Consider the following 18,952-nt stretch of genomic DNA (forward strand, 5'->3'; position numbering starts at 1 on the left):
TTTTCAGAGTTTTCTTCTTTCTTTTTTTTCTTTGATTAGTGTGGTGGATTACTAAACTCAAGTTTTAAAACAACAGTGTCCATCTGGTTTACATTGGACTTTCCCAGTGGAAATGGTAGCTGTTACTGCTGCTGGTTTTAATAATTTGTGGGACCAAGAAAAATTAATCTCAAAATTAAGTAATACCAAATTAAATGATGCTCTGGTGGCTCAGATCAGTGACATTTGGCCGTATATAGAACCTTTCAAACGGTGGTGGACGCCTTGTAAAATTAGACCTTTAGGACTCAGTTGGGATTTTGCAGCTCTGGTGCCCGCTATCAGCGCAGCGCTGTGACAGTCTGGTTTCTGCCCGCAGATATGAGCTGTGTGCTTTGCTGATGAACTTCCAAGTCTTTACAGAGTTGTTTTTGGTTTTTTTTTTTGATTGGTGTATAGTTGAAGATTTTATTTTACATCTAATGATCTAGTTGTGTATTATTTTAGTTACCTTTAGGAGAGTGTGTGTGTACAGCTCATGAGGCCTCGGGGGAGGGTGGACAATGGGCTGGAAACCCTAGAGGCAACAGACAGCGGTGGCTTCTGCACAGAAGCTAAATGCTACAACTTTAACATGATATGAAAATGGTTCTAGCCTGGTGATGTACTAAATAATAGGATTTTAATAGTGTGTAGATTTCTATGTCCTCAGTGACATTGTAATACTCAGTGTGGATAGTCATTTTTCTGAGACATGCTCTTCCCTCATTTCTCATCCATATAGACACAATGGGCCATCTGTTAATGAGCTGTTACAGTTGGAGAAGGAAACATTCTGGTATTCTTTTCAAAAACAGGGAAATTCATAGTAACCACAAGAAAGGACCTATCCATAGGAAACAAAGTGGCAGCAGTTGCCAAAGACACCTATCTGAATAGCAGGTACTGCTGGTGCTAAAAAAAGAAACGATTGAAAAATGATGCCAAGTAAGTTATTACCTATCTAGACACATGAGGACTTCTGCACAAAAGAGAAACACAGTAACATTGGCAGAACAGTCTGGGGGAAAAGAAGACTGTGACTATTTCACATTAATAATGCCTAAATCAAGATCCATCAGCTCCAGAAAATATTGTGAGGTGCCAGATGAATTTGTGGAAGATGATCCACTCCTCTGGTAAAGCTGTCAGAAACTGGAGTGGAAGCTGAATCTCTGATACTCCTAAGAACTGAGCTCAGAAGGAACATAGACATATATGACCGTGGATACCAGCTGTGCATTAAGCTGGGGCCATGGCTTTAAACTATTCTGCCCCCTGAGTTTAAACTCTAAAATCAGATGCTGCTCTCTTAAGATGGCTAAATGAGGCAGATGCTGCAGCTGATCTGGATATGTTGTACCTGGCCAAAGGCTTTTTTGGGTCCAGACACCCTTGTTCTTGAATAATTTGAAAACTTCCTTTGAAATTCCTGCTATTCTCTGCTGTTACCCCCTGTGTTTCCCCTTGGACAGCTTACTGAATACTCAGCTTCCACTTCCAAGTTCTCAAGCTATAAAGAAATGCTAAGTCTCTGTTGAGTTTTAAATTATTCTACGTTGTCAGGCAGCTGGGAAAAAAATACCTGACTCTGGTAATACAAAAGATAATCAGTCCTACTTTTGTGATTTGCTTTAAAAACCAACAACAAAGAAAGAAAACTCAAATAAAAAAGCTTCACCCCACTCCCCAAAATCCAAAGAAAAAATGCCCCTCCCTCCTCGAACATAGCTACCGACACTTGCAGCGATTTTTAAACAAACAAATGCCATGTAATCCCCAACTCTGTCTCCCCCAATTCCTTGCACAATTTTTGTTACCTTTGATAATGTTTGTTAGTTGTCATGCTTCCTTGCAGTCTCTCCCCACACTGCTTACTGCATAATAAGGACCTTTGAAGTCTGCCTTTGATTTGGTAGCTGAAGCACCTGGAGTTGCAGAGGTTGTAACAAAACTGCTAACAGCATTTATCTGACATTCTGGGGCTTAATTTTAACTATCCAGGGTTTGTTTGCAATGTGCCTTTGCTGTTTGCATACAGCAGACCCAAGCTTGTACTGTTAATTTGGAGAGAAGCTCCTCATGCCAACAGACTCATCAGATCAGAGCCCAGATCTGTGATCTGTCACACATGTATTGTGATCATGCTGTTGCGTACCTTGTCCAAAAGGAGTGCGATGCAATATGCTTTAAAGTATGATAGATGTTTGGGGAGAAAGGAATGGAGAATCTGTTTTTAAATGCTTCTACAAAATGGTGTCAAAATTAAATTATAAAGAAGTTTTGAATTAGGGCGTGCTAAAGCATAAGTAGCCACCGCCATGGATGGGTGGAGGGCTATAGCAAGCTTACCATGCTGTCCGTCTGCAAGAGCAAAAGGACTCAATAGCAACCGAGGCAACCAAGAAACATTACCCCTTCAGCCCCCTTTGGGAACTGCATGAGGACCTGTGGGGTCCCAGGAAAGTAAATGGGTAAGAACAAAGTTCCCAAACAGCAAATGCTCAGTGCTAGGGTGCTGAGGCATCTTGGGTAAGAATTATAATAGTTACAGAGAAAAGTCTTTGTCTCTTCTATTGGTAGCTGTGTAATTTTGGCCTAGCTGTGAGCTTTTAGTATTTCTTCACTGTGTCATGCAGCATTTTATTAGAGATTAGCTGACATGCTGTGAGTGAGCTGGTACCAGTAGAGGCCACAGAGCAATGTTGCAGAGGTGCCTAGTCCTGGGACATGGAGTAGTGTTGGTCTGGCAGATGCCCAGGCTGGTTGGCACCTTCTTGCTTGGAAACATATCTCTGAGGTGGTGCTGCAATGCCTGGTGTGGGCGTGCTCCTACTGCCTAATCCCTGGATGTGGTTCCATAGAAGAAATGGGTTTAACTTGTGCTTTGGTGGTCTCACAGCACTCTTACCACCCCCTGTAACAGGTCAGGCTGTCTGCTCCGAAGGAAGCTCTGCGCTGCACAGGGGAGTATGAGGAATACCAGCCATGTGAGGGGTCACTGCAAACATGGTTGCAGATCAGACCCCAAAGAAAAGTAAGTGACAGTAAATCGGAAAGGTTCCAATAAAATATATTAAACTAACTTGGAGGTTGCAGCTGTATAAGAAAATTTTATCATATAGCAGGAGATGAATTTGTAAAGACATCTGAGATTTCCAGAACAAAAGAAGATAGTTGCTCAGTTTTGAGGAATAAATCACTGGGCTCTCCAGTTTGTTGGTTTTGGGTTTTTGGGTGTTGTGGTTTTTTGGGGTTTTTTTTTTCCCTCTTTGTGTCCATTTTCTGGCTTATGTGCTCTGTGTGAACAGAAAAGAATAATTTCTGATGTAGTGAGACTGGGAGAGCACACAGACGAAGCAATTGCATATTCTTCATGTTCTTCAGGCAGAAGAATGTACATAAACCTCCTGTTATCAACTGGTCTTTTAGATCCAGCTGCAGACGTAATTTTTTTTCCAAACCGACATGTACTGTTTTTGTAGCCTTTATTTGGGAATTAAATTAAGTAAGGTTTCCTTTTCTATAGAGACATGAAGCAAAACATGGGAGTTTTCTCATTGCCAGAGAAAAGAAGCTGCTGCTTGTAGTGGATCTTCTGATAACTGCAGTTTGACAGTTCTATTATCGATGGCAGTTTCTGAGGAGGGGAGAGGAAGGACACTTCTTCAGTGGTGGCAGTACCAAGTGCAACTATTTTGTATTCTATTAAGTGAGGATTTAATCTCTGACAGAGAAAAGCATCCTGTTGGTTTGCTTTGTTTTGATTGGCAGTGAATTCCAATCTTGTAAAAATTTAGATTAATGGATTCTTTTATCTATGTTTTACTTGTGGAGAAAAAGCATGTTGAGGATTCTTCTAGAGATATTCTGACTTGCCCAAAAGTGAAGGGAGTAATTTACAGACAGAGACAACTGCAGATTTCACTCTTTACATTGCGGTGCATTTACTTCAACTTAAATATATCCTTTAAAATATTACATCAGCTTCTGTTACATTGACAGTGACGAATTCCTGAGGCAACAGACTACATAATGTTTTAAGTCAGCTTCTGAAACCAGGGCACGGTAAGCATAACCATAAACGTTGGGTTTTCCATAGTTATTTTTGTTGGCAGATTTCTCACTTTCCTTAAAAACTAGCTCATGCAGTACAGGATCAGGTCCCAGCCCTACATCTTCCTGTAGGTGCTTCCATGGGCTCAGATCTGAGGTGATTGGAAAGGGTCTTACTGGAGGTGTTGCCCATTTAAATGATTGAAGGCTGTAGACAATGACTTTGATAAAGACTTGAGTAATACTCTGTATGTTGTGAAAAGTTATTTCCTAGTTACATTTTTAAATATCATGTTAAATGTTCCTAGAGACTAAAATTATATCGGAGTAGAAATTGAGGATAAATCTACTGTACGTAAATGACTCAAAATACAGGGTAAGTGGAAATTAGGTCATCTCTAGATGTAATGGCTGGATGCATTTATCTGTCAAAATAAATGCTAGCTTTATTACTAGCTATTATTAACTACTGGATGCTTAATGAGTTAATAACAGAAGAACAAACTATCTTTTATTACCTTAATTTTTCCTTTAGTACTCAATGGTATGTTTTGCTGGTTCAGGTATAGTAATTGTTGAAAAAAACCTTTGCTAATACTGCATAAATTAGTGTGTGGGAATTCACACGTTGCTTTTTTTTTTAAGTCTCCCTACTCTGTGGTTTGCTTTCCAGTGGCTGTTGAAGAACCAATATTTTATCAATTTTTGAGAACTTATACTTTTACAGCTCAAAGTAAAATAAGCACTACGTTTGGCATGTGCTGTGATATGTGTGTCCTTTGGTAATATGACTAAATATGACTTCTTTGGCATGACTGTTTAAATATATTAGGATAGTTGAGAGTAGGATAGTTTGGATGGATATCCTCATGGTTCCTTTGATGAGACCTATGCATCAAGTGCTCAGTGTCTTTATAATGTGTGCTATTGGAGCTGTGCAAGAGAGTGGTGACAGAAAGCCAATGTGCCTAGATAACAGTCATCATAAAGTTGTTTTGAGAAAGGGGAAACATATTGGACCATATTTTGCTTTTTTATCTGTGTGTATAAATGAAGAAACCAGAGGAGTGGCTGGCATTCCCCTCAGTAAATGTCTCTATACCTTAGGTTTTTTGTAGCACTCACATAGGATATCAACAGAGAGATCTGAGACAAAGTCATTTCAGTCTGCAGAGGAATCATACAAGTTATTTCTCTCCGGTTTTCCGTTTCACGCAGTATATCCTTGTTTGATTGTCATGCTGAGTAAACCAGTGGTTGAGTTTGCCTAACTTATGTTAAAATCACCAAGTGTTGCCTAGCTTCAGTCCAAGACTGTAAAGCAGATCAGGCTTAATCAAAACTTGATTCTGTCCACTTGAGAAGTTCATGAATTTTTGTCAGAACTAATCTGTCTGTTTTGTATAATGTTACAAAAATCCTGAATGTTCTTAATACTTGTGTATCACTTTTACTTCTGGTTAAGTTTGTGTGAAAGAGATTGTGATATTCTTTAAAATTTTCACAGTATTCTCAGTGGATTGTTTTGAACACATGAATTACTACAATTTTTTGTAGTAATGTAATTAGGGTGTCACGTGGATGTTTTAGTGCACTTGTATTTCCATGTGTGCTCCTGATACAAGATGATTTTCATTGTTAAACATTTCTTGGATATGTTACTGATCCTTTTGGTTCAGTATTGGTCTCTGTAGTATAGGGGGAAAATAATTGATGGAAATTTTGTCATCCTGATTGTAGATTCCTCCTTAGAATATTTTGTTTGCTCAGGGGCTATGTACAAATGCTGTGGACTTTAATGTTGCTATTGACTAGATCCCCTACCTTCCTGCTACTTGTCAAACTACTATTGTACTAACATAGACAATGGTTTATGCTTCCTTGTCTGAAAGCTCTTCTGTAGGTACCATAGGTTGTTGAGGCCCACAACACTGTACCACAAAGTAAAAAAATTAAATTCCCATTCCTTTCTTTGTGATTTTTTTCTTAATATTGATTAGCCATATAACTTAAATTCAAAGTGTAGAAAATATATTGTGTGTTGTTGTCATAGGCATATACTATGTTAATGGTAAGAGATTGGAAATGAAACAAAATATTTTCTTTTCTATAGCATGTTTTATCTGGTGCTAAATAACCAGTTACAAACTGTTTCGACTTCTAGCTTTTACTGAAGTTTGTAAGATTGAAAAAAGAGCTTAAAAAATTTAGGAAAAGATACAGAAAAGAAAAACTGAAATTAAATAAGTGGATGTAAAAAAACCACACAAGCATCAAATACTGTCAGAAAAAGGGACAGTTAAGAATTCATGGGCTTGTGTATAAAATTAGATTCTGGGTCAGTGCAAGTCAAGAGAATTTAGTCTCAGTAAAATCATAGATGCAACCGAAATGACAAGACTTGGAGTAAATGGTTTGTAACCCGTGTCATCACATTTTGTTGCCTTGGTGTAAAGGCCAGAAAGGACAGTATTGTGTAACAATAAAGAGAGAACAAAAGCTAGCCTTTTAAGTCTAGAACACCTCCAAGAAAGTAGTGCCTGCAAAGTAATGAAGAAAGCTAATTTCTATGAGAGAAGGTCATTCTCATGGTCTCTACCTTTGCTTTAACAGCAAGGATTTTCTTCATGCAATAAAGTAATGTCTGTAAACTAAAATGAGTGGAGTAATATGCAGAAAGTGATAGCCTTTTACAAAAGACACTGAATGACTTCCAGATGCCATTGCCAATACAAGTTAATCAAAATGACCCTATAGTTAACAGTAATAAATTTTCACAGAAAGGTGCCCTGAAGCAAGTGGGTATTTCAGCCAATAAGTCTAATGTTTTGATCTTTCTGTATCGAGTGCTCCACTTTTGACACGTGCATTCATCTCTAAGGAACTACACTCCTTTACTTGAAATATTAAAAGAATTTAAGAAATAGGGAAAGCAGCATGGTATGGTATGGGTGATGGGCCAAGCTGGGAATGGCTTGGAAAGCATGGGGGAAAATGAAGGTGAGACCTAGTATATAGGATCTGGATCATGAGCTTGTGGGTTTAACTTCATCTGTACTGCATCCAGATGCAACACTGTATGTACTTTTATGCGAAGAAGGATTATTTTTTTCTGCATAGTCTTCAACAGAGAGACACTTGAGTGCCAAATTCAGAATTAATATGATTTATTGTCATAGGGGAGCAGTGTGCTGCAGCACTTGTACGTAAGATGGATGAGGCAGCGTGTGCACCTTCTCTAACACCCGTATTGCTTCTTTGTATGGCTGCATTTGTCCCATCCAAGAAAAGGCTTTCAGGAGCACCACTGCCTCTGTTGAGGGAAGGGTTGTAAAAGTAAGAGGAAAGTCACTTGGGCTAAACTTACCTCCATGCTGACACAGGTTTTTGAAAACTCATTTGGGCTCATCCACACTAAATAAGAGAGCACTGGGAAGGTCAGACTCCCTTGTGGAAGTCTGGTGGACTGTACGCTACGCTCCCAGCATTGCTGTTTTCTTCTGTGTCATTTCATTAAGGATCATTGCACCTGCTACTAATTGCGGTGTAGGTTATTAATAATGAAAGAGTTTCCAAAATCTAATTTATTTCTTGTGTTTCTGTCTGTTTAAACAATGGCTATAGATTAATCAGGTTGCTGAATCAATTTGTGAGCTATTTATTCTCTTCATTTATTAACTGTTTTAAAAATCTTTTCTCTTTAAATGTTCCTTCATTGTGTATTGATCCGTGTGTGGTTAAAAATAAGAAACTGAGTTGTTCATAGGCAGATTCCAGTTGACTTTACCTTCAGGGTCTCGCTTCTTTTTATTTCCAAGTGTGGTAAGTGTTGTGCAGACGTAGAAGACGACATAGTTTGTGCCCTCAAGAAACAGTAGAAACAAAACCATGCAAGCACTTTAGCTTCTGAGGCATGAAGTACAAGAAGAATTAAGTCAGTGATTGGTACCTAGCTTGCTACTGCCACATGTGTTTGATTGCTGGATTAAAGATAAAAATGTGTAGTTTTGTGTCGTACTTGCGAACAAGGATTTTTAGGAGTAATTAGGATTCTCCAGCGTGCTGCAGTGTCTGCACTCAAGACCTGGCAAGGCAGTGTTCTTTATTTAAAACAACTTTAAAATCCCACTCAGCCAGGATTGTTTTATACCTACTACTGTTACTAGTAACAGCTAAGAATAATTGAATGTCAGTGAAGGAAGGTGCTTTTCTCTCTCTATATATATATCTCCCTGCTTTTGTTTACTTTCTGCATTTGGCAGCAGTTTGTGTCTTCTCAGTTGCAACGTTTTCCCTGTATCAACAGTCAGCCTGTTTCCCTGTTGTTTATGTGGGTATTTCACACCGCATCAAGAGAAGAAATGTTTTAAAATGGGGAAATGCAATTTTTATTCCACAAAAATTCCACCCCCAAGTGGGGGAGGAGTGAAGTCTGGAGCAAGTGTGGTAGCTGTTGCTGCATTTAATTTATTAAAAATGCATTTCATTTATTAAAAAGAAGCGCAACAAGCGGCAAGTTGATAGTGTCAGTTCTGTAAGCCTGTGAAAATAACTTTACCTGCTAATGCTCTAGGGTAACTGCTAATGACTAAACGATGTTTCAATCTCTTTTAGGATCAGAGTCACACACAAATTTCCCAGTATCGCCAGGATCACTCTCTGATTATGAGATCTATTGTCCATATGACTGATGCTGCTCATTCAGGAATTATGCCTCCTTCTCAGCTAACCACTATTAACCAGTCTCAGCTAAGTGCGCAGCTGGGGCTAAATTTAGGAGGCACTAATTTGCCACACACTTCTCCGTCCCCTCCTGCGAGTAAATCAGCCACTCCTTCCCCATCCAGCTCTATAAATGAAGAAGATGCAGATGAATCAAATAGAGTAAGTTATTCCATGCACTGTAGTGAGTAAGCTTTCATGTCTATATGCTATATTTCATGAATGTGGCAGTATCATCTCAGCTGCAATGTGTCGTATAAAATACGAATGTTACAGTATAGTGGAATATGTTTCATTTGCTGTTTAGCTTCTTTACTTAAGAAGTTTTCATAATACCTCCATAATAATAAACATAAGAATATACGCACACACATATATATATTTTGCCTAATACATTCATAATTCATTTTGGATTTTATAGATCTGGTAAATCTTTTTACTCATCAACTTTGGACTGTTTTGTCATTTCTGTATTCTCTGGAGTTGTATAAAACATAGATGCATTTAGATAGATATCAAATAAGCTTTCTTCTAACTGAAAGTTTGGTTAATTTACATTTTCCTTTAAATAAATCTGTTCTAAAAGGAAAATTTTATCAACAAAATAATAAAGCACAAATGTTGTTATAGTGGTATATTTAAAAAGCCTAATTTAGACTGTTCCATGAAACGTTTTCTCATTAAGTTAATGGAGATTGTGCCTACGGAAACATCATTGTACAGGACCCTCAAAATATCGAAGTAAAATGACTATCATAGAGGTCTATTTAGAGCCACTTTATCCCCTTGTTGCAATAATCTGTGCGTCGTTGAACAAAAGACGGTACAGGACACAAGGTGCACCCAGGGACCAGAGTTACCTGTAATCCCAGTAGTGCTGCTCTGGGCATTCCTCAGCCCAGAGGCAGCTGTGGGTGCAGGACTGGTGCCTGGCAGTACCCAGAGCGCCTGGTGCAGCTGCACAGGCACCTGACCTGCACAAGGAGCCATGGAGGTGGGTAGTGGACATGGTGAGTGTTCGCTGCAGGTGGATAGAAACTGCAGAGTTACCACTGCTTTTTGCCTGAAGGGTGGGCTTGTTAACCCCTGACCCATGGCTGAGTTGACAGTCTAAATCTGGGAATCAGGAAATGCCTCCAAGCTCTTGTCTTTTGAGTCTCTACTGCTGAAACTACATCTTAATGGAAAAACATAGATTGCATATTCAAAATATACTATAGATTACATTTTTTTTTTTTTTTTTTTTTTTTAAATACAAATGAGCGTTGGAGTGTACTTTTTCAGGTCAAACTCATAGGATTTGACTCTCTGAGCCATGCTTACAATGAGTAGTAACTATTCACGCATTTAGTTCCAGTAGATCTGATGAGTTTAAGCCGAGGCTAAGTACTATTTGGTAGGAGAAAGGCTTGTACAACAGGACTCTCCAAAATGTTGCCTACATAGTAGCTCTATCCATATTTTACTAAGCCAGACTGACAATAATTTTTTTTATTTTATCTAACATATTTCATGCATATATTGACTGTTCTTGTTATTACTGTTTCTCAAGGCTAGTGGAGAAAAAAGAGCTGCCCCAGATTCTGGAAAGAAGCCCAAGACTCCAAAGAAGAAGAAAAAGAAAGATCCCAATGAGCCACAAAAGCCAGTGTCAGCATATGCCCTTTTCTTCAGGGATACACAAGCTGCAATTAAAGGGCAGAACCCAAATGCTACATTTGGAGAGGTTTCAAAAATAGTGGCATCTATGTGGGACAGTTTAGGAGAAGAACAAAAACAGGTAAAAAATTGTTGCAGGGTTGTCTCACAAAAACTAAAATAGGAATCCTTGTAAAAAGTCCTCCTACCTCTGCTCTGAGTGGACCACGCTACTTGCTGATGTAGACCCCTTATTCTGTAGGGTAAACTGATTTTTTTGAACTCGCTGAAGACATGGCATCAAAAAAAGCATTTTGTTACAAGAGCGAGTAGGTAGTATTAAATGGCTGTATTTGTCTTTAAATTTTAAAGGGCAGTTTGTAAAAAAGCTCTGGTAATACTGTCCTAGAGTCTTGTTAAGACCATCTTTTGATGATTCCTGTTTCAAAGCCCTGGTTTCCTATTAATCAGAAGTTAGAAGAGAAAAGGGGAAGGTACAGTACATTTACCATTTTCCTTTGATCTGCCTTATGAATTTGTTACAAAGCATGTTGATTTCCAACCTTTGAAGACAATCCTTTGTGCTTTACTACAATGGTGTGTGTGAAATGTTATCTCCAGCTCAAACTTGGTACAGAATGTTTTGTTCTTCCTTGAGGGTTGTTATTCTTTCTATACCTACACATGAATTGAAGAAAGAAAATCCTTTCAATCCATTGAGGCTGTTTGCCTGTTGATACTCCGTGCAGCTCCCAGTAACAGTTAATGGAAGGTGCGATGGAAGAGTAGATTCCTGTACAGGATGCCTTCTGGCAAGATATGAATGAGACTCATTAGTGAAATACATTTGGAAACTTTTAGTCTGATCTAACAGATGAGTGTGAACATGATTTAAAGGTGAACTTTAAATTTACTGATGATTAAGAAATACAGAACAATTAATTTTTGCCTAACTGTTCTTGTTTAACTCAATGGGATTCTCTCATACTGGCTTTGGGGAAGGTGAATTGTCCAAGCTGTATGAACCACCTTTTCTAAAGGTATAAAGATTTTCTTTCATATGAAATTCAAATGTTTGTGTAAAAAAAAAAAACCCATTGCATAGGCATTTTTTGCTATTTTATATTACTGCAGATACTTTTTAGCATCTGAAATACTCAGTGTCCTAATATCCCTGTTACTTAGAGACATTAAAATATTTAATTAATATTAATACCCGGGGAGGTAAAGTGTGCATAGGTAGTCTTGTCAAACAGTTGGCTGCTCTAACAGCTTTTTTTATTCACAGTAAATCAACATAAATTGTGGTGCAAGTCCAGTGAATAGACCTGAAAGTCTGTAACCACCTGCAAGAATATTTAGATCTTTCAGGGAACTAAAAACATGTCTAACAGTAGAGTGTTTTCAGGTTTTTTTTGTCTGTGGGTTTGTTGGTTTTTTTTCTTTGCAAGTCATTGTGAGAGCATTCTGGCAAAAAAGCCTTAATAACTGAAGCTCATGAAATTGTGATCTCTTTCAATAGGTATATAAAAGAAAAACTGAAGCTGCCAAAAAAGAATACCTAAAGGCTCTTGCTGCCTATAGAGCAAGCCTTGTTTCTAAGGTAAGCCTAATAATGCCTTCAGTGTAATGCAAGTTAGCTTTTGGCAATGGTGCTTAAATATTGGGGGGGGTGTGTATGTGTGTGTGGTATTACGCAAAATAAAAGTAGAATCTGAGGGTTTGTGCTCTACAATATGTTGTCCTGCTGCTTGAACTCTGCTTAGTCTCTGAAAAAAAATTTTCTCTCTAATGGCACAGTAATGATTACCAAACAATAACTTTGTAAATGTACATCTTCCTTTATCTATGGAGGCAAAATAATGCACTTCACTACAAAAGTAAAATTCAGTCATGAAAAATATACTGACCTTTTGACATTAACATTTGCAAGCTATTTGCAGAATTTTGTTTTCCCTTAAGTGCTGCTTCTCGAAAGACAAGACTTGCTTTGCGTGGAGTTGGAGAGCAGTTGTTGTATGACAAAGCTTAAGTATTTCTTGCAGGTGAGGGGAAAAAATACGTGGTGGCTCTGAATTTGGAGAGTACTTACAAATGGACTAGCTGGCAGTAAGCCACATGGAGTATTTTAGTGGATCCTGAGTTAAAATAAAACTTGTGAAGAAAACAAAGCTCTTCTGTCTTATTTGAGAATTTACCTTTCTAATCAGCAGCACTACACTGGTTGTAGATCTGGTGCATCTGAATACCATAAATGGAAATATACTTACGGACATCTAAAATATGGGTAAAAATTAATCAAGATGGTTATTTCTCTAATAGTATTTCATAAAGTTCAATTACAAAAATATATTCTATCACAAGAAAGCAACAGAAGAAAGTGATGATATCTAACTTCTGAGAATATTTGTTTGAATGTACAACTGAAAAGCATTAGGAAGTCACACAGAAAGTTGCTGTGTATTTTAATTAATGATTAAAAATACAACAACAGAAATTATACACATGCATTCATAAAAGCTGGAAGATTTCTTCTGTTGAGAAGCTGCATTTTTCTATTGCCTCTAGGACTTAGATAATATTCTCAAAGCCTTTAGTATCACGATGCTAAGTTCAGTGGCAGCTGGAATTCTAAATACCTTTGAGGGACTTTATTTTGTCAGTCCTAAGTTCCCTTTTCAAATACATCAGAAATCGTATTTTCTCCCCAAATCCTTGGGACCTGGCCTGCCGAGTAACTTGTCGGAAGACTGTGAGTGGAAATTACACTCCAAGTCCAGTATTCATCTCATGTCCTCTAACTTAAGACATCCTTGCTGTAGCTTTTTCATCCAAGGTGGTTGTGGAGGGTAGGGATGGAATAGGCACTTCTGCAGCACGGTTTGACACATTCTAAGTGAAATGTCTAAAACATGTCAGTTAATTGTGCTGAAAGAGACTTCTTCTCTCCATTGCCTTTATTCAGGGATTCTAGGCAACTGTTCTACATGTCATGTACAATGCAGAAGTGTAAAAGTATGAAGGAGGAATCCTACCTTTGGTGCCTAAATATGTCTAATTTAAGCACACACAATATTTTTAAATATGCCTAATAAAACTGTGCCTTCAGAGGCACCAGAACACCTCATTTATTGCAATAGCCCTCTTTGAACTGTACTTTTCCCGCAGGTGTGCCCCATCAGGAACCTCCAGGATACTGGAAGTAGGCAGGATTCCTAAGCAGGGCACCCCACAGATGCAGCTGTACCCCTTCCAGTATATTCAGTTGGGTGCCTCGGCACCATTCCCTTAGACTTTTGTCTGTTGCAGGTACCTGGGTCTTGGTGCCTTAGATGCGAAGAACTGCCACAAGCAAATTAAAAAGTTGTTTTGAGAAGTTTGGTTGTTTGCACACTACCCTTATGCAGTGATAACTGGTGCAGGGGGATATGCTTCTGCTCAGATTTGTCTCCCAAAGAACAGGTTTTTTTTTTTAAACATATAAATATAGAGTGTGTTGGGCCCTTTTCAGCTCTTTCAGCCACAAAATGCACTTGACATCTGTGACTTTCTGGTGTTGAAGAAGGGCACGGGTTAGTTTTTTGTCCAAGTAAGAACTGGAGGTACCGTATACAGAGATGAATGAGGAGGCAATGTAATGGGTTGGTGAATCACTGCTCTTTTTGGACTGCTGATTGATCGTTTCTGATAGAAAATAAAAGATAAAAAAGTCTCCCTGAGTAGCTGTGACTTTTTTTCCATGTAACAGTAATAATGTTTTTTTCTGTTAAAAATGCAATTAATTTCTTTTCCAAACACAGGCTGCTGCAGAATCTGCTGAGGCCCAGACGATTCGTTCTGTTCAGCAAACGTTGGCATCCACAAATTTGTCTTCCTCCCTTATTCTGAATACTTCTCTTTCTCAACATGCAACAGTATCAGCATCTCCTCAAACTCTTCAACAGTCCCTTCCCAGAGCAATTGCTCCAAAACCTTTAACCATGAGACTGCCGATGAATCAGATTGTAGCTTCAGTTACCATTGCATCAAACATGCCAACAAACATTGCAGCTCCATTGATAAGCTCTATGGGAACAAATATGGTGGCAACACCATCTTCATCTCAAGTAAGTCCCTCAATGCAAAGCCAGCAGCACCAGATACAGCAGCTCCAGCAGCAACAGATGCAGCAGATGCAACAGCAACAACTGCATCAGCATCAAATGCATCAGCAAATACAACAACAAATGCAACAGCAGCATTTTCAGCACCACATGCAACAACATTTGCAGCAGCAGCAGCATCTTCAGCAGCAAATTAATCAACAGCAAATGCAACAGCAACTGCAGCACATACAGCTTCAGCAAATGCAGCAGCAGCAAATGCAGCATATGCAACACCAGTCACAGCCTTCTCCTCAGCAGCATTCTCCAGTAGCCTCTCAGATCACTTCTCCCATCCCTGCCATTGGGAGCCCTCAGCCAGCACCTCAGCAGCACCAGTCACAAATACAGTCTCAGACACAGACTCAAGTATTATCGCAGGTCAGTATTTTCTGAAGATAAATGGTCTTGCAACATGGCTTTGTGTTGGTGGAGGGGGTAGGGGTAAACCATATTTGGCTGAAAACTGTAAATTGTTGATGGTAGTTATGCAGGGATGCATAACAGATCAAATGATCCTCTAAAGTGTCTATTAGATAGGCAATAAAGAACTACAATGTAGCTGTGTATCATCTTTTAGCTCACTATAAATCTTTTTTTTTTTTAAAAAAAAAAAAAGCTGTGCTCCTTTCCATGTGATGCCTTTTTAATTTATTTAAGCTTTACCTACAATATGTGAATCAAATGGCCTAATAAATACCTGGACCTTATGACTGCAAAATGGCCTTTCAGAATTATATGATATAACCCCTTGTTTCTCTAAAAGTGAATAATACACTTCAAGGCAGTATGAACTCATGAAGCCCTTAAAGCACAGTTGTAACTACCTGTAAAATGATAATTGGATTTCATACAATCATACTTGTATGACATGAGTTAGTTGATGGCATTTTTTGTCATGAAAAAAATCGAGATTTTTGCCAAAGCTCTTTAATTTTTTTCTCTCCTAAATGTCTTCAGAAAAACGAATGCAAGTAACTGAACTTAAATGTTTTACCCAATCTTTCACTTCATTTCTCCAAATAAACTTGCCATAGTTTGTAAGAAAATATATATTGACATTTACCCTCTTACGTTAATTCCGGTTACAGAACAAATGTGAATATTATATTCTGTGTCAAAGTGATGAGTTTCAGATTTAATACACTGTATTTTTAAAAGGGAAATGCACTTAAATAAAACTGTTAATACAGAAAGCTAAGATGAAAAATGCAAGAGTTTTTAATATGCTGTAAAACCAGTAGAATATTTAAATGAAACTCCACAACTGAATAATCACTGTAAATATTTTCTTTAAAAGTTGTAAGTTTTCATATCATGTGTTGTAAAGTTTTCATAAATGAGGCTTTAATGTAAACACTGGTAACATGAATTATTAATTGCTACATTGCTTATTGTGTTTTTATGCTGTTTTATACTTTTTTATGAGTTATGATAGCAGCAATTAAGTTGTTTGTATTTTGCTTATCTAAAATAAATGCTTTTATCTTGCTATAGAATAAACACATTTCAGTAAAAATGATGAGCCATAAGTCTTTGGTAGAAAAACAAGACCTGTTTCCTTTTGCAAACACTTTTGTGGAAAATTTATTTAACAACTTGGATTTTTATCAATCAGACTGGGTAAACAGGTACCAATTGGAACTGAGAGTGAGATCAGCTCTTGTATCCATCAAGGTGCACTACTGAAGAGTTTTCTGCGTACAACTTCTCTGAGTTTTCTCCAACTTCAGAGAGAGAAAGCAGGTGGTAGAGTTACAAAGCATTTGTGGTAGCCTGTGTTACATTTATCTGCAGGAACAGGATAGGGAACCTGTCTCTCAGTAGTAGTGTTTGGAGATGCAAATAAGCACAAATTGTGGTTTTCTTTGTATCTTTGAGTTTCAGATGCCTAGCGCAGTAGCTGCGTTTACTTCTTGGCTATAAGCCCCCAACTCTGACTCGGGCTGATCCTGATTTGTCTGACTTTTATTTTATCATAAATGTAGGACATGATAGAGGGGGGATGGAGAGGGCAGGTATCTCATATGAAGGATTTGGAAACATTCACATCCAATCTGTTGTCAGGTTATTACTGCTGTTCATATATTTTTATTCTGGACAGAGAGGAGAAATCCTTTATTTTCTTCTTTCCCTTCTTTGCCTGCAATATCTGTGCTGCGAGTGCAGTCTGACCACTATCCCCAGTTGTCTTGCATGATTAATTACAGCATCTGTCCTGTCAGAAGCTATAATGAAGAGGTCTTGATAAAAATTGCAAATTACCACTGGCAACAATCTCAAACTGCTTATGATAAAATGAAAATTAAAAACAGCAAGTGTCAAACCTGAGCCGAATCCTAATCCCGTTTGAGGAGGTGTCAATGGCTACCATGCTCAGACCACAATCAAAAAACAATGGAATATAGATCCCCCAAAAGTTGCAGCCAGACTTGAGGGAAGAGGTACTACACTGTGTGAGTTTATTAATAATAAATTCAGCTTTCAATATTTCATCATCCTCAGGTACTCTGTTTATTATGTACAAATATTGAACAGCAAGAGATTCTAATTATAAATGTATAGATTTCTTGGAGTAGAAAAAAATCGTGTATAAATTGAAGCCTTTCATAATAGGTGTTAGTTGACAGCTACCCATGCTACTAATAGCCTTAGTATGATATCTAATAATGTCTGGGATGGAGCATGTTTATTCCAAGCGTGAGGAAGCCTGTCTGCATTAGAAATGGCACAGCAGAGCCTGGTTGGGAGAGATTTTTGTCTGTCTGTTTTAACCAATGTTACATAACAAAGGGAACTATTTTATAGTCGTTTTGAAACCTTTAGACAAATGTCTTCAGCAATAATTGCTAAACTGCATGTGACAGTAATTGTGTATTAGTTCTATAATTGTCATTTTGAAGACCTATGAAGTATCGTTGGAAAAATGTCACTAGTGATAAGAGTTAATTACAACTGAAGTCTGTTTTCAACTATTTGCAGCGAGAAGCAGGTGTTATTACACTCATTAAATGGTTTCATAAATCCTGGGTTTTATCACATCTGATTAAGAGCTGCTGAACTACTGATGGTCAATTCCAGGAAAAATAGTTTTAATTACTACAGCTAAAAAAAAATTAATCATGAAGCAGGACTGTATATTCTAAATACCAAAATCTGAATCTTGAAAAACTAGAGCATCCCCCTGCTTGCTACAAAATTAGATTTTATATTACCCACAATAGCATATTGCAGAACATCTTGTGTTTCAAACTGTGCAAGTTGGTGTTCATATTCCCTAAGTCTAAGTGAATAACTTTGCTATCATAGGTCATAAATAACATTGTTAATTTAAAACACTTAATATGCATTTATACAGGAAAAATGCAGCATCTGTATGATTTCAGTGTTGTGCACGGTTTAAAGAATGTTTTTCTTCATATCATTTACAAGCACTTAACTGCTCCCTTCTTTTCCCAAGGAATATGCTTTATCACCCCAGTTAACCGCATTCTACTTTCACATTAACCCAGGTTGACACATGATGAAAGAACATAAGGAGGTTTAATTTTTAGCTGACACAGGGTCATTAGTTTCAAACTTGAAGAACAAAGCCTTTAAATACCTCTATGCAACATAATCTCAATTTTATATTATCACCTGACCGTTGTGGTTTGCAGGACAGATGGATTAAATATCGCAAGTTTAACCAGAAGACTTGCACTGACTCATTTCAATGGGGATTGGCTATTTGAATGGCTCCTTTTCCATTTCTCACTTCATGGAGTATTTTGCGGCACTGGACTTCATTCTAACCTTTCCCTCCCCCCTTTGTTTGGCTTTTGTTTTGCAACAGCTGTTATTATCGTTTTTGGTCAGCTGTGATTGCTGGAGGCAAAATAGGACCAGATGGTGTTTTGCTATGCATGAATGGCGAGTTAGAGGAGTTTAGATTGAATAGGCCAAGTTTGAATGGTGTCTATGCACCACCTGCCCTCTTCAGCAGCAGCATACACATCATAGGAGCATGATCTGTCTCAGACCTACTAGAATTGGATGGGAATGGAGAGCGCCTCGTTGGATTTTCTCCATATTTATTGATCTTCCATGCACTAACAGCATAATGCAGTACACAGTCAATTTGAGTTAATTGGATATGACACAGCATGTACATGTAATCTATCACTGTATTCTCCTGGTACACTTTAGGTTTTGCTGCCACAAGAATGTGCAGTATTAGTCTGCATTGATAGGCTAAGTGGATGGAAGTAAAACAGGATCATTGTAGGGCTTGATTTAACAAAATATACCGTAGTTTTAAAATGATACCCTTGAAACTGCCAGAGATGCAGTTAAATACAAATGTTTTGGATTTGATAGACTGGACTGAGTATTTT

The 18,952-nt window shown here is 38.0% G+C and overlaps 1 protein-coding gene across 1 annotated transcript in view; it reads left to right on the forward strand.

Moving 5' to 3' along the window:
- Positions 1 to 14,972, forward strand: part of TOX3 (TOX high mobility group box family member 3) — a 75,874-nt gene extending 60,902 nt beyond the window's left edge. Inside the window, exons 4-7 of the mRNA XM_086469480.1 lie at positions 8,689 to 8,958; positions 10,349 to 10,576; positions 11,957 to 12,037; positions 14,235 to 14,972. Coding sequence (XP_086325606.1) covers positions 8,689 to 8,958; positions 10,349 to 10,576; positions 11,957 to 12,037; positions 14,235 to 14,972 — 1,317 coding nt within the window. The remainder of the gene's footprint in view (positions 1 to 8,688; positions 8,959 to 10,348; positions 10,577 to 11,956; positions 12,038 to 14,234) is intronic.
- The last annotated feature ends 3,980 nt before the right edge of the window (positions 14,973 to 18,952 follow it).

The sequence above is a fragment of the Leptosomus discolor genome, chromosome 8, assembly GCF_034619465.1.
Source record: "Leptosomus discolor isolate bLepDis1 chromosome 8, bLepDis1.hap2, whole genome shotgun sequence".
NCBI lineage: Eukaryota > Metazoa > Chordata > Aves > Leptosomiformes > Leptosomidae > Leptosomus > Leptosomus discolor.